Source organism: Odontomachus brunneus, unplaced genomic scaffold (assembly GCF_010583005.1).
Source record: "Odontomachus brunneus isolate Ranch 3 - 2012 unplaced genomic scaffold, Obru_v1 Obru_scaffold_003, whole genome shotgun sequence".
Lineage (NCBI taxonomy): Eukaryota > Metazoa > Arthropoda > Insecta > Hymenoptera > Formicidae > Odontomachus > Odontomachus brunneus.
Genome location: NW_022639453.1, coordinates 468,276 through 481,470, shown reverse-complemented (window position 1 = coordinate 481,470; position 13,195 = coordinate 468,276). Strand labels below are relative to the sequence as shown.

The 13,195-nt window shown below is 42.5% G+C and overlaps 2 protein-coding genes across 4 annotated transcripts in view; both read right to left on the bottom strand.

Annotated features, from left to right (window-relative positions):
- Positions 1 to 297: 297 nt before the first annotated feature.
- LOC116844772 (leucine carboxyl methyltransferase 1) lies at positions 298 to 7,024 on the bottom strand. Its single transcript, XM_032816786.1, has 4 exons — positions 6,519 to 7,024; positions 4,699 to 4,882; positions 4,209 to 4,560; positions 298 to 4,119 (listed from the first exon to the last, which is right to left on the bottom strand). The coding sequence occupies exons 1-4, from the start codon at positions 6,726 to 6,728 to the stop codon at positions 3,915 to 3,917; spliced, it is 951 nt and encodes a 316-aa protein (XP_032672677.1). The 5' UTR covers positions 6,729 to 7,024; the 3' UTR covers positions 298 to 3,914.
- Positions 7,025 to 7,677: 653 nt separating this feature from the next.
- The window catches only part of LOC116844633 (calphotin-like), a 14,916-nt gene continuing 9,398 nt past the window's right edge, over positions 7,678 to 13,195 (bottom strand). For 2 of the 3 annotated variants that reach the window (XM_032816443.1, XM_032816453.1), the window contains 2 exons: positions 12,740 to 12,824; positions 7,678 to 11,212 (listed from right to left, as the gene is read on the bottom strand). In XM_032816443.1, the coding sequence (XP_032672334.1) occupies positions 8,964 to 11,212; positions 12,740 to 12,824 (2,334 nt within the window). In that variant the 3' untranslated portion in view covers positions 7,678 to 8,963. Of the gene's footprint in view, positions 11,213 to 12,210; positions 12,290 to 12,739; positions 12,825 to 13,195 lie in introns of all 3 variants that reach the window. The other variant, XR_004378110.1, reaches the window with a different exon arrangement.

The window sequence follows — 13,195 nt, the reverse complement described above, 5'->3', positions numbered from 1 at the left end:
CTTATACATTTAAAAATATTTAATTTATATAATATTACCGTAGCTGTTTTTTTTTCTTTTCCCACTTAAAGAAACTTTTCGGCACGGAGATACGTGAAAAAAGTGTATCATAAATACAGGAAGCTACAATCATCAATCAAATCGATCGCTCGTTCTTCTAATCGTTAAATGCATAATTCAACAATATCACAACATTATGCGAATATAAAGATGCATTTTTTCTTTTTCCATCGTACTTTATCCGTTCGTAATGAGTGGAAGCACACTGAATGTCTATATAGGTTCCGTCTCTTAATCTTTTTTTTCTTTTTTTTGTCTTTAAGATGTACAACATCGTACATTCGTACATAAGATATTAATAGCTTGTGTTACGTAGAACGAAACCGAGATGGGGAAACACGGAGCTGCACAATTCGCACAATACGACATCGCGTTGCTCAAGTTTGAGATCCACATTGTTCCGCCTCTTGCGTTTTGCGCAATTAACACGAACCCATGTAATCCTTAATTAGTCACGTGAGATTATACGATAATCGTCCGAACACCCGCAAATGCAACATAGAGAATGCGCTGAGCGAAGCGAAATTATAACTACGTTATGTTCTCGCAGTGAGCCTGGTGAAGTGAAATTCGTTGTTTATTGCTGAAAATGAAATCGAACATCATACGGGGTCGATAGATCTAATCTATCTATCCCTTGCGATATACAGCGAAGAACGTAACGTTACTAATTATACAATTTCATCCGAGCGCGACTAATCAAGGTTCGATCGTTGATCACTTTGTACAAATTCACAAAGAAAGATTCTCACCACACGTTCTTGCGAAAATTATATGTTAACGGGTTCCTCGTGATCTCTCTTGCTTTTCTCTTCTGTCTATCCTTGAGAAGCGTACACGAAAACTGCAAATTCACCGAGTCTTTGAATGAGCACTTGACGAGATCTCGCTCAATTTCCATCCGGTGGCAGTGCTGCTATGCTCGGATTCTCAGGACGACGCTATAATCCGTGATTTTCTTGGATTCTCAAACTTGAAGCCATGCTTGAACACATAACGAGCGCTCGATAAATCGGCCAATTTTTTACCTCAGACGATGACTTGACACGTGACACAAGACTAACACGCGCGACGAGGTCTCAATTACTTTTCTACAAGTGCAAAGAAGGCGACAATGTCGGGCGACGAGAGAGGCGAGGGTAGGCGTAGGCGGCGGGGGTTATCTACGAACGTTGATAGACATCGTAACAACGGCTGCAATTCGTAACTTCTGAGAAAAATAGAACATCTGACTATCCTCTTTATACGTTCGTTACTCCAGGTATACAATCTTAGTCATCGAAGGGAGAGATTCTCAAAGACCGGAGAATACGAGTCGTGCAATTGTTTCAAACCGGGTTAAAACGTGCGTTTTGCGTTCTTTCGTATCGTCACTTAGGTCTAGTAAAAGTTGCCGTTGTTGTTCGTGTAACACGCTAAAAGCGAGAAACGAACAAAATAAGGTAGAAGAATGAGAACTTGTGGAAATTCGCGACTTATCAGCGGCACTCGCGTATCATCATCGTCGTTCTCGCGTCGGAAGCGCGCTTGTCGGAATCTGACACGCACACACACACATACAGACATACACGTCGCTATATACAGCATATACAGCTATACAATAGTATCGCTACACGCAGCTATTCCGACTAAAGACAGCTATTCCGGTAGGCCGTCCAAAAAGCAATCAATTTCCTTTATTATAACACGACGTTTGACGGCTGATTCCAACGATCGCGCTTCACGAGTGGACGCAACGATCAAGTCCGAGTCTCACCCTGGTGAACACCAACCAACAGCAACATCGCATCAATGGCTACATTCAATAGAGAAAGCTGTTCTATTGTAAACATTCGTGAATCTGATTGAAGCTTTTCTCTTGATCTCGGTTAAATCTAAGAATGTACACCCATCAGATTCGCGAATTTTGCAACAGTTGCAGCTTTATCTGCTGAACGCAGCCAATGCTGCGATTTCCCACTCGATCGTGTAATTGTTACACAACACTCGCGTTATATCGCACTTGCATCTCTAAGCGAGAAATTATAACATTGACGTTGTTGTGTTACTGACAGTTGGCGTTTACTGGGATGTGTATTACAAAGCTTTCTTCGCGCGCTTCTCCGTACACTTACGGAGAAGCGATCCGAATTTCTCGTAGAAGCTTATATAATCTCTTCGTATTATCCTTAGACTGAGGATATACACATGCGTAACCCTGATTATTCCTCGATACGAAAATAAATCCTTTGTCATCGTTCGCTATCATCTTAAGACCTGCTTACAAGTGTACTTGATTCGTACTTGGTGTTAAAAAGAAGATGCAGAACGCCGCTGTGACACACGTGTATCTTTTTTCTTCTTTTTCTCTTTTGTTGTCTTTCTTTTCCCATTGTGAAAAAGTAAAATGGACGATCGGACTTTAAACGTCAAAAAACATCGGCACGCGTGTTTTACTTCGCGAGTGCGAGCGAAGGTGACGTGTTCGATATACGATCTACGAGCGAACAAACAAAATCAATGGAGAAAATATGTCGCCAATTTTCCTACCCTTTCCCCCCTCCCCACCCACTCAAGCTATCTGCGACGACACGCGCGATCATCGGTATTAGATTTGTTCTCTTTTATCTCATCGCATCGATTTTCTCCTCGCACACGCCTATTTATCTCACCCGATACTTAAAATCTTACTTTCGTTGCACTTTGCTTTTGTTCTCCTTATTACTTTAAATAATCACTCTTCGCTCGTAGGCAACGCCCGTACGAAAACCTAGTCGTTTAGTTCGTAATTACTAATTGCCTTATCGCGATCAAATGTAATTGATAATCTTTAATACTTAATGTACACTTAAAGATTGGATGGGAAGGGACTGCGCTTACGGAATCTGATAACATCTTTCAAGTACCATATATTAAGACTTTCGTGGAATCGGAATTTTATAGTCAGTGTATCAGAAAAATACCTTTATGTATTTGCAATGAAAGATCAAAAATATATATATAGATATAGCGTTTCGGGTAATAAGCGAAGTAATGACAAACGTAGTCGAGGCGCGCTCGAAATACCGGCTCATACCACGGCATTTCTCGCGGATATAATCTCGTCATACAATAAATTACTCCGCGCGCTGTCGCACCGTTTGGCCACAGTGTGTAACAATATAGCGACCTATAATAATTATAATAACGATCGTAACTTTATACACATAAAAATCCGCAGCAGGGGGCGAGACGGACTGCGTCCGATCGCCTTTCGCGCGGACGGAGTTATTATACACGTGATACACACAATTCAGATATGTCGAATGCAAAAATCAGAAAATGACTGGAAATCTCATCCACGAAGAAAAGAGATAGCGGAGCTCATCCAACCGTTTGTCATATTAGCAGCCACATGTACGCGTATCTCGCGCGCGATTCACAACGCCAAAAAATCTTATCTCGCTCGCAGCACACATATCCGTTAAAAAATAGATATATTTGTGAAGTATACGTATATGGTGCGTGTTTTAACGGAGGACAAAGAACACACTTGAAGCGTGTAGAATAAAAACAGTCATTACGGCGATCTCTCACAGCATAGACGGACATACAAATGAAAAAGCGTTTTCAACGCGAGACTTCAACGCGCTCCGAATCGTATCTCGCCATATCATGAAGATATATCGCAACTTATCGCTTTAATCGAAGATGTATCTAAGCGAAAAAAACGTGAATATCCCGCGGTCGTTCAGGGCGATTGCGTAGCTGTTACGGGGCTCTTATCAAGAGTCTGAATTATACAATATCACTACCTGGAGTAACTCGCGAGAGACAGAAAGAGAGAGAGAGAGAGATAATGGGGGAGAGAGCGCGCGAGAGTCAATCGCATGCAACTAACCCTGCGCTATAGACAGATTTTTCAATGTTTCTCCATTCCAAGCGATGGCGATGCAGTAATGCTGGAGCAGTTGGGTGAGGAGCTCCCGTTCGTCCAGCATCTCTATGTGCTCGATTCGACTACGATCCATTTCAGGCAGTGAATCATAAATCTCCACCATCGTCCATGCGTTTGAGCCCTCCCAGTTGTTCATAGTGAATCTGAAAATGATCGGCGACGAATTAGTGGTCCAAAGGCCGAGGACGCGGAGGCGCAAGCGATCTTCCAAGGACCTCCAAAGGTGTCTCACCGTCTCTGTTGGGTCTCTAACGACTCGCAGTCTTCTACGCCCGCCAACAGACAACCACGACTGCGCAAATTCGACAGCATCACTTGGCCGAATTTGTCCTTCATGTTTACCTGCTCGTAACTGACGAACAGGCTGTTCGGAAACTTGAATGCCAGCCACTTCAACAGTGACGAGGTTGCGCTAGCGTCTATATAAACAAGAACACATTCTGCGAGGAACATGGTGGGTAAATTGTGATTGACCTCGGCTTGAGTCAATTTGTTAGTTAGCTCCGCCATGTGTCGCAGATCTGTACCAACCAGGTGATAGTTCGCGGCATGCAGGTCTGTGGTTGAAAATCGAATTTCTCCATCTGCAATGAAGCCGCGCGGGCAAATGGCATGTATAACGATTCGGCGAAATAATGAGAATAATAATAAATGGTGAATAAGGATGAAAAATTATGATGAATAGGAATAAGCAATAATTGTGAATGAGCGCGACCGGATACCTTCGGTGTTTAACATATCGATCAATTGCTTGTGCTTCTTGATGTGATAGCATTTCTTGGCGGTGATACTGGGAAAGTCCAGCTCGACGAAGTTCGCGGGACTGTTTCCAGCCTTCCTGAGCCTCCAATAGAGTGTGTCAAAGCCAGCACCCAAGTTTATGATCTGTCCTTTACCACCAGACAGCTGCACACACGCACATATGAAAAATTCATCCCGTTCAGAAAGATGACATCAAGCTCTTTCTTTTTTTCTGGCTTTACTCAATGTTAAATCCCATAATTAATTTGGTTTTCTTCACAGAAAATATATGGTAGAGAATAATTTGTTAATAAAAATATTCATTCTTTTCAGCAGAATGATATTGAGTTTTTTTCTTAATTCAATAATTACTTCAATATTTTTTAATTACTTCATTACTTTAATAATTACTCAAACTTTTTACTTCAATAATTAACTTGGAAGAAAGATAGTAAGATCACATTTTCTTTATATTGTAGAGAATAACTTATTAATCACAAATTCATTCTGTTCAGAAAAAAATATCTCACATTGCAGAGGACAACTGATTTCCAATTTACAATCTCAAGATTTTCCATATAAACATGTATATGTATATTTACATGTATTTCATTCAAATATAGTTTACTAAATGCATTTCTCAAATTCTGGTTACCAAAAGAAAAAATAAATATGTTTGTTTTCCCTACATAGCACATATAATAAATTCATTCCATTCAGAAGGATGCTATCAAACTTTTTCTCTTTTTCTGATTTTGTTACAATTTTGTACATTTTTCTTAGAGTACTATTTATCTACATTTCTCAACATTTTTTACATAAACAAACACAAATATATGTTCACATATATTTCGTTCAAATATAGTTTACCAAATATATTCCTCAAACTCAGATTACCACGTTTGAATAAATTCCTGCCCTTAAAATCTAAAACAGGAAAGAAATACATTCGTGCAATTTATATAAACAAGCAGACGGAAACATGTTTGTTTCGACTACATCGGGCAGATTTCGCGGCGTGCATCGCTGCATCAATGCCAATTCGGAAATGAAACACAAACTTGGCACGCGTCGCAGAAGCGTTTTTCATCGACCTATATATCGGCTGGCCGCGATAAAAGCGGGGAACCTCAGGGGAATTAGGACAGGGCCTCGGCCGGCGGGTCAAGGTTTCCGCCGCTGCACGTCCCTGCCACCCGGATCAGCTGTACTGCCCCTCCCCCTTACCGACCGATTGTTTCCGATTCGTCGTATGCGCGTTCTAGGTTATATTTTCGCCGCGACAACGAGCAGATTCGCTCGTATCCGTTGCGCTCATCTGCATTTCTCGCGTTTGAAATGAATTCTCCATGCGTTTCAATTGCATTTTTCATGCTCGAGACGAAAATGGATGCGCGACAAAGGCGGGCATACGAAAATCGGACATTTCCATAACAGGAGATAAGAGTGCAGAGAGTGCAATCGGGAAACGAATGTCATCAAGCAGTAACGAACAGGCTAACGACGAAGTCGTTCGATCGCAGAAACATCCGAAAAAAAACGCTCGTCGTGAAATCATGTTACTCCCCTCACGCGAGGAACACGGGGACAGGTCGCAGGGAGAGTCGAGAGGCGCGAGAGGAGACGCAAAAAAGATCGCGAGAAGATACGCAGGCAAGATACAGGCGAAAAAAACAGACTCTGGCCTATCGCATTCACGCTACACCTTCTGCACTTGTTACGCGAAATAGGCGCGCCGAAGGGAGACAAGTGGAAGGGAAGAGAGCGAGCCTAACGATATATCGCAACGTGTGGCGCTCACCTTGAGGAACTTGTCGACGAAGAGCTCGATGCCCTTGACTCTGGCATAGTAACCGCGATTGATCTCGGGTGCCTTCCGTGTGCTCTGCTTCACGAACAGGCTGATAAACGAGTCGCACCAATAGCCGAGCGTAACAGCGTAGCGCTTGCACTCGCTGGCGTCGTCGTTGGTGGCCTGTATGGCCTCATCGTCCGCCATATCCTTGATCATCACACCGGCGCCGGGGATAGTGGCGGTTTACCGCTCGTTCTCCTTATGCCTCCTATCTCTCTCCCTCGCACTTGCACTACCTCTCTATGTATATATATATATATATATATATATATATATATCTATATCTCCTTCCCTCTCTCAGTTAGAAACGATCATTCTACCACTCGCGGTTTCGCGCGGCACGCGCGGACGCCTCAGGGTTGCGACGAACGTCGAGCGGACGATCACGGATCTGTCACTCGCGCACCACTGCGCCGCCGGCGGCCATACTGCCCCCGCGGTGTTGCACCACATCTACACCTGCTTGCTCGCCCGCGGCGGAGCGCCGCGCAGGGCTGAAACGATAAAGCTGGACGTGTGCGTTGAAGATGTTGGCAACGCGCAACCTGCGCGCTCACTCTAGGCGCGAAATTTGAATCTTCGAAAACTACGTTTTCATTCTTAGAAATTTTAATCTGTTCCTATCGCGTTTCTCAAAACGAAAGATGTAGATCTTTAGACTTTAGAGCAGAAGCAAGGTTCCACTAACATTTAATAAAGCTTCGTTAATGATTAATAGTAATAATAATAACGTTATAATAATACGTTGGTGTATTCCTTTCCATCGTGAAAGCGAAAAATAACGTGTTCTTAACGATAATAGATTTTTCATGAACGCATATATACATATTTTATTGAGAATAAATCTCTACAAATTTAGCACTGCAATATATGTCTTTGGTATATCTTTAGAAGTCTTCATTTTTCTCATAGAACTCTTCTCAATCGTGTTACATGTTGCAGTAAAATATTCTTGAAAATTTAGTGTTTTATATGATATGTTTAAAAGATATTTTAGTTTTTACATTCAAAATTAAGAAACTTGTTTTCTATACATACACGTCTTTCTCTGTATGAACGTATCGTTGGAAGCAAATTATTTTTGGATAGTTAACAAGACAGAGTATAAAAATACACACTGAAAAATATAATTTAATAAACATGATACACATGTGTGAGAGAGAGTATACAAAAGGATGAACAGTTACGCTAAGAATTATTGCGTGATATCTCAATTGCTGCTTTCGCAACGTTATATCGCTCTCGAATGTGATAATCTAACACGATCTCTATTATATTGTTTCTGATAAATTCACAAATTTGTAACAATTGACGGATTTTCGTTCAGTCGATGTAAATAAGTGCGCCATAACAAGACTTCGCTATATATAACGTATATATATATGTATGCATAAATAAAATATAAACTCCACGATGATTTTTCACAAATATTAGTATAGTTGCGAGAAAAAATGATCTGCGATGCGACTGCAATGTCGTTTCATCGACACAGATTCATAATAATAATCGATAGAACGTTACAACTGATCAATCACAGTTAATTTCCTCTCTTCTCAGTTCTGCGATACATCCTACTGCAATATCATTGCATCCATTGCACATCAAAGCAAGTAAACAAAAGTATAAAATACTCGCTGGATATAATAATAGCGATAAGATGTGTCCAAATCGAGTTGCTCAAGCAGTCCCCAGTATATCGCCCGAAGAAGTTTGCGGATCCTGCTTAAGTAGCGGCGATTTGCGAAAACAATTTAATTACAGAAATACGGCACTTAAAAAAGAAACGGATAACTACGGAAGAAGCGAGTGCTATACGGCTTGGCGTGTGGGAGTGCGAACATAATTAATAAAAAAAAAAAAAAAGAGAGAGAGTGAGTATAAATACGGATTACAGATTGTGTCGATTAAACTCGATATCGCTCGACACCTCTGGCGGACGCGGTATCAAGCTCAACGGCAATATAGAAACTCTTGCGATATATTAAAAGTATCAAAAAACTGTAACAGACTAGCAAGTGTAATCTCTTTTTTTAGCGTTCTACCTTTAACCCTTTCGAGACGGTGTTACCGTGTCCTGAATTTATCGGAGATTCATAACGGCATCGTTGCATGCTTTGAATGAGTATAAATCAATATTATATAGTACGCGACGGTGGTGTATATTAATAAACAACTGATTTTGTTCCACGCGCGTATGTCATTTTACGTGCAATTTTCTACGTTAGTTTTACGAAAATAAAGTCTCAGAAGATCTCGAAAGGGTTAACGCTCCTGTCGTAGGACTCCGTCATGTTCTCGTCCAACGCGACAAACGTCCGGAGGATTTCCTCGGATATCCTCGGATGTTCTCCGCGTCGGTCGAGTTTATCATCGTCGACTTGGATCGGCCGATCACTCTTCTGCCTCAAATTTCTTGCCAGCCGTTCCTTTTGCACTCGGGGGACTAGTCTTCGTCTTTCGTTTAGGCGGGACGGGCGCGTCGGGGGTGGCGGCGGCGGCGGAAGTGGTGGTAGTTGGTGGCGGTGGCGTCTCCGGAACCGTCGTGTCGGCTTCGAGGCTCTGGCCGCTCTTAGCACCGCTCTTCTTCACGACCTTCACCGTCTTCTTCGCCTTACTCTGCGAATTGTCTCCGGTGGCGGCGGCAGCGGCGGTAGCGGTGGCAGCGGCGGCGACGGGAGTGGCGGCAGGGGCTGCCTCCGGAGCCGCCGAGGCGGTCTCCTCGGACTTTGGTGGCTTTGGCTTCTTCGTCACCTTTTTTACCGTTTTCTTCGCAGCCTTCTTATCTGCGCTCTCGCCGTCCGTACCGTCCGCGGAGTCGGACTTCTTCAGGCTTTTTTTCGCCGCTTTCTCTTGACCCTCAGCCGTCTCCTGCGCGCTCTCTACGGACGGACTAGTCGGTGGCGTGGCCTCAATCACCGTTGGCGTCGAAGGAATTTTCGCTTCGACAGGTTCTGCCGGTGGCTGTTGCGGGGTCTCGGCCATTGATAACTTTGGAACTTCGCCAGGTGGTTTGGCGGTCGCTACCGCTGCTGGGGCTTCGGCTTTAATCGCTTGTTCAGTAGATTCCGTGGGTTTTGCTTCCGCTACTTCGGGTTTCGCTATCTTAACTTCCGGTTGCGCGATCGTTTTCGTGGTTTCGATTTTCGTAGGCTGCTCTGAAGCTTCTTTCGGTTTTTCTTCCGCCGGTTCGACTTGTGCGACTTGTTCTGCGGGTTTTGCTTCTGTCGCCTCCGTTTTCGTTACTTGCTGTTCCGCAGGTTTTGTTTCTTTCGCTTCCGCAGGTTTTGTTTCTTTCGCTTCCGCAGGTTTTGTTTCTTTCGCTTCCGACGTCGCGGCAGGTGCTGCTTCCGTTGTTCCTGTTGCTACCGGAACCTGTTCTGCAGGTTTCGCTGCTTCTTCCTCCACTTTCCCAGCCGGTATTTCTGCGGCTACCACACTAATAGGCTCTGCTTTCCCCTCGACAACCGGCTGCGCCTCCGCCGGTACATCTTTCACCGTAACCGAGTCACTCGCTGGTTCCTTCGTGGGTTCAGCAACAGCGGCAGCGTCAGTCTTTTCTGGTGGACTAGGAGCCGCAGCCGCAACGTCGTCGCGTTTCCCAGAATCACACGACAATCCGTTTAATTGAACAGCCTGTTCTTTCGGCTCAGTCGCTATTGTGGGAGCTACGTCCGTGACAGCAGTGACCGTTGTGGCAATTGCCTGATCGCTCACAGCTGCTGCCGTGCCCGACACGGATTCCTTGGGCTCAGCTTGAAGAACCGATTCTGCAACTTGGATGGGCACAGGGCTCACGGTCGAGATTTCGGAAGCTGCCAGCAACATCTCCGCGTGACGTTCGCTGGGATCTATCGTCAGGGGCTGCGTTACATCAGTCGTGCATTCAATTATAGGCTTCCCAATTTCTAGAATCGACGTTTCGCTCGGTGCTACAGCGGAAGCAGTGATGTCCTGTGGAGTGTCTGCACCGATTGGAATAGCAATAGGCTGCGTTGTGTCTGGAGTAGCTGCAAGTTGCATTGTTTCTGGAGTAGTAGGAGTTGGGAGCTGTGGCTTGTCGTCGGCAGGTGCTGGTACTGGTGCAGATGCTGGTACAGGTGCTGGTGCTGGTACAGGTGCTGGTGTTGGTGCAGTTTCGGTCTGAACAACAGGAGCAACTACTTCTAGGACAGGCGGCTTGCAAACTGCGCTTGTCAAAAGGCATGCTTGCGGTTTAGCTGGTGGTGTGGCTTCCGCAGGTAATTGGACGCTTTCGCTTTTATCTTGAGACGTTGCTTCTTGCGTTGTTGGACTCACAAGCTTGCATTGCTCTGCGGTTGTCTCCGCGGGCGGTGGCAATTCTACGGGCGGTTTCGGAGAAGACACTTCAGTACACGTTTCGCACGGTTTCACGTCCTGCGATTCCTGTGTCGGCGGCTTCATACAAACGTCTTCCGGCACGGATTGTACCGGTTTCACTGCGGCAGCTTCCACCGTGACACTTTCTTCAGCAGCCAATGCGGGTGTCTTCTGTTCAGAAGGTTGCGCGACGATGACTTTTTCATCACGGGTCTCAGCAGGGATGACTGGCGCTGGAAGCTTTTCCTCAGATAGTTTACATGTTAGAGATTGCTCTTGCGTCGAATCCTTGTCCGTCTCAGCTAGATGAAAAGAGAAAAGTGATGTAAGTATAAAATTGGAACAAAGCATGCACAGTATACAGAAAGGATTATTCTAAAAAGAGACAGAAGAAGAAATCGTGCAACAGTTTTATAGTACATTTACAAAATATGTTGTCTTTTGAATATATGATAATAGCAGTATCAGTTAATGCGGAATACCATATTAGACGTTCCCATTTGTAATGTCAGACGAAATAAACAATGGTAACAATAACCCCGTTCCAGCATACTGAAATGTGTCACAAATTTGAATAATGTGATGCGCTCAAATGACAATGCAAATTAATTATGAGCGAAACTACAAATGAAACTACAAATAAATATATAATTTTATACGTGGATATATGTCCATATATGTAATATGCTATGTGTTTCTGGTGTTAGTATGAAGCAAACAAAGCATAATGACAGCATAATATTTCACGCATCTAACAATGTATTGTTCGAAGCGCTACGAATGGAAGTCGTATTATTCCATTCGTAGGAAATTAACAAAGCAGTATTAAACGTAAAATGTCCTATTAATAAGCAGTTACGATAGATGATTCATAGAAGTATACTGTTATATTCACACGAAAAAAGCGCATTCATATAAGGAAAGTATCGTATTTTTCAAAGTATTAAATTATACCCCATACACTTCGTTCATGTAATTTTATATAAATATGTAAATAATAAATAATTTAATACTGTATTTTGTGCAGATGTAATGTATCACGAGATTTATAGAGTATTTTATGGTGTAAGTGAGACAGATAAATTTTCAAAGTGGAGAAAGATCTTTCGTGCCAGCTTAACAATGGCCAAAGAGAGAGAGAGAGAGAGAGAGAGAGTAACTAAAATAATTAATCTAAAATTAACGACCAGTGATAGTTTCAATGTATTTCAGAATGTATCATGATCTTGTAGACGTGCTTCAGAATATATTACGTGATGTCGTGATGAACGTTTTGTGCGAGCGCACTTAAAATATTTACCCCATTAAAGCAAAATGACAATATAAGATTCAGCAATGCTATGGCGCCCGGGTCTGTTAGTTGCTGTCCTCAGTTCCTGCTGCAAACGCTCAAACATGATCAATTACATTAAAAACAGTATATTGTTATTGTACTTTCTGATTTAAAGTGACACGCGAAACATGTATTAACGTAAGCGTCTGATTTTTAAGTACCTAATCGTTTTCTCGCACGTCACAATGGTCTGGATTCAAAACTACTAAATACCTGATTGAATATCGCATGCTGTATTAAGTAAAAACGAAAAAGACAAACAAAAACGCAAAGCATACTTGAGGAAACGGTTAATGACTTTGTATTGTGAGTACATCTCAAATGTTTCACAGATCTCTCATTTCAACTCTATAGCTGAGTCAAATATTGTGTTGTTATTGAAATTTCTAGTATGTGTAAGACGCATTTTACTCGATAAGACGTTCTTACGAATAGACGATGTTAATTACGTAAATACGTATACGTAAATTAAAAATTGGGTGGTGACAAGACATACCAGCTGGTGTTTTTTGTTCGACAATAGCAGCTGGCTGTACGGTAGGCGTAATAAGGATAGAAGACCCCTCATCTTTAGGTTTATCCTGTAAACATTCATAGTGATATAAATTATATATTACTGTAATTCAGTCTTTATGTCCATATTTATAATCGTATATATAAGATTATATAGATATTTATAGATTTATAAGTTTCGATTTATAATATATAATAAGTTCCAAGTAACGATTGTATAAGTTTCAAGTAACGATTATATATTAGGACCTTAACTTAGTTTCCGCCCAAAAAATACTGAGAAAAAGCATTTATTGTAAAAAATTTATTTAAATTATTTCAATGAAAGTATTTTCCATCACTTTCTACAACTTTTTGCCATCTTTCTGGCAACTGGGCGATACCATCTCGATAAAACGATGTTTGTTTCGAAGCAATCCATTCGTCCACCCATTCTCGC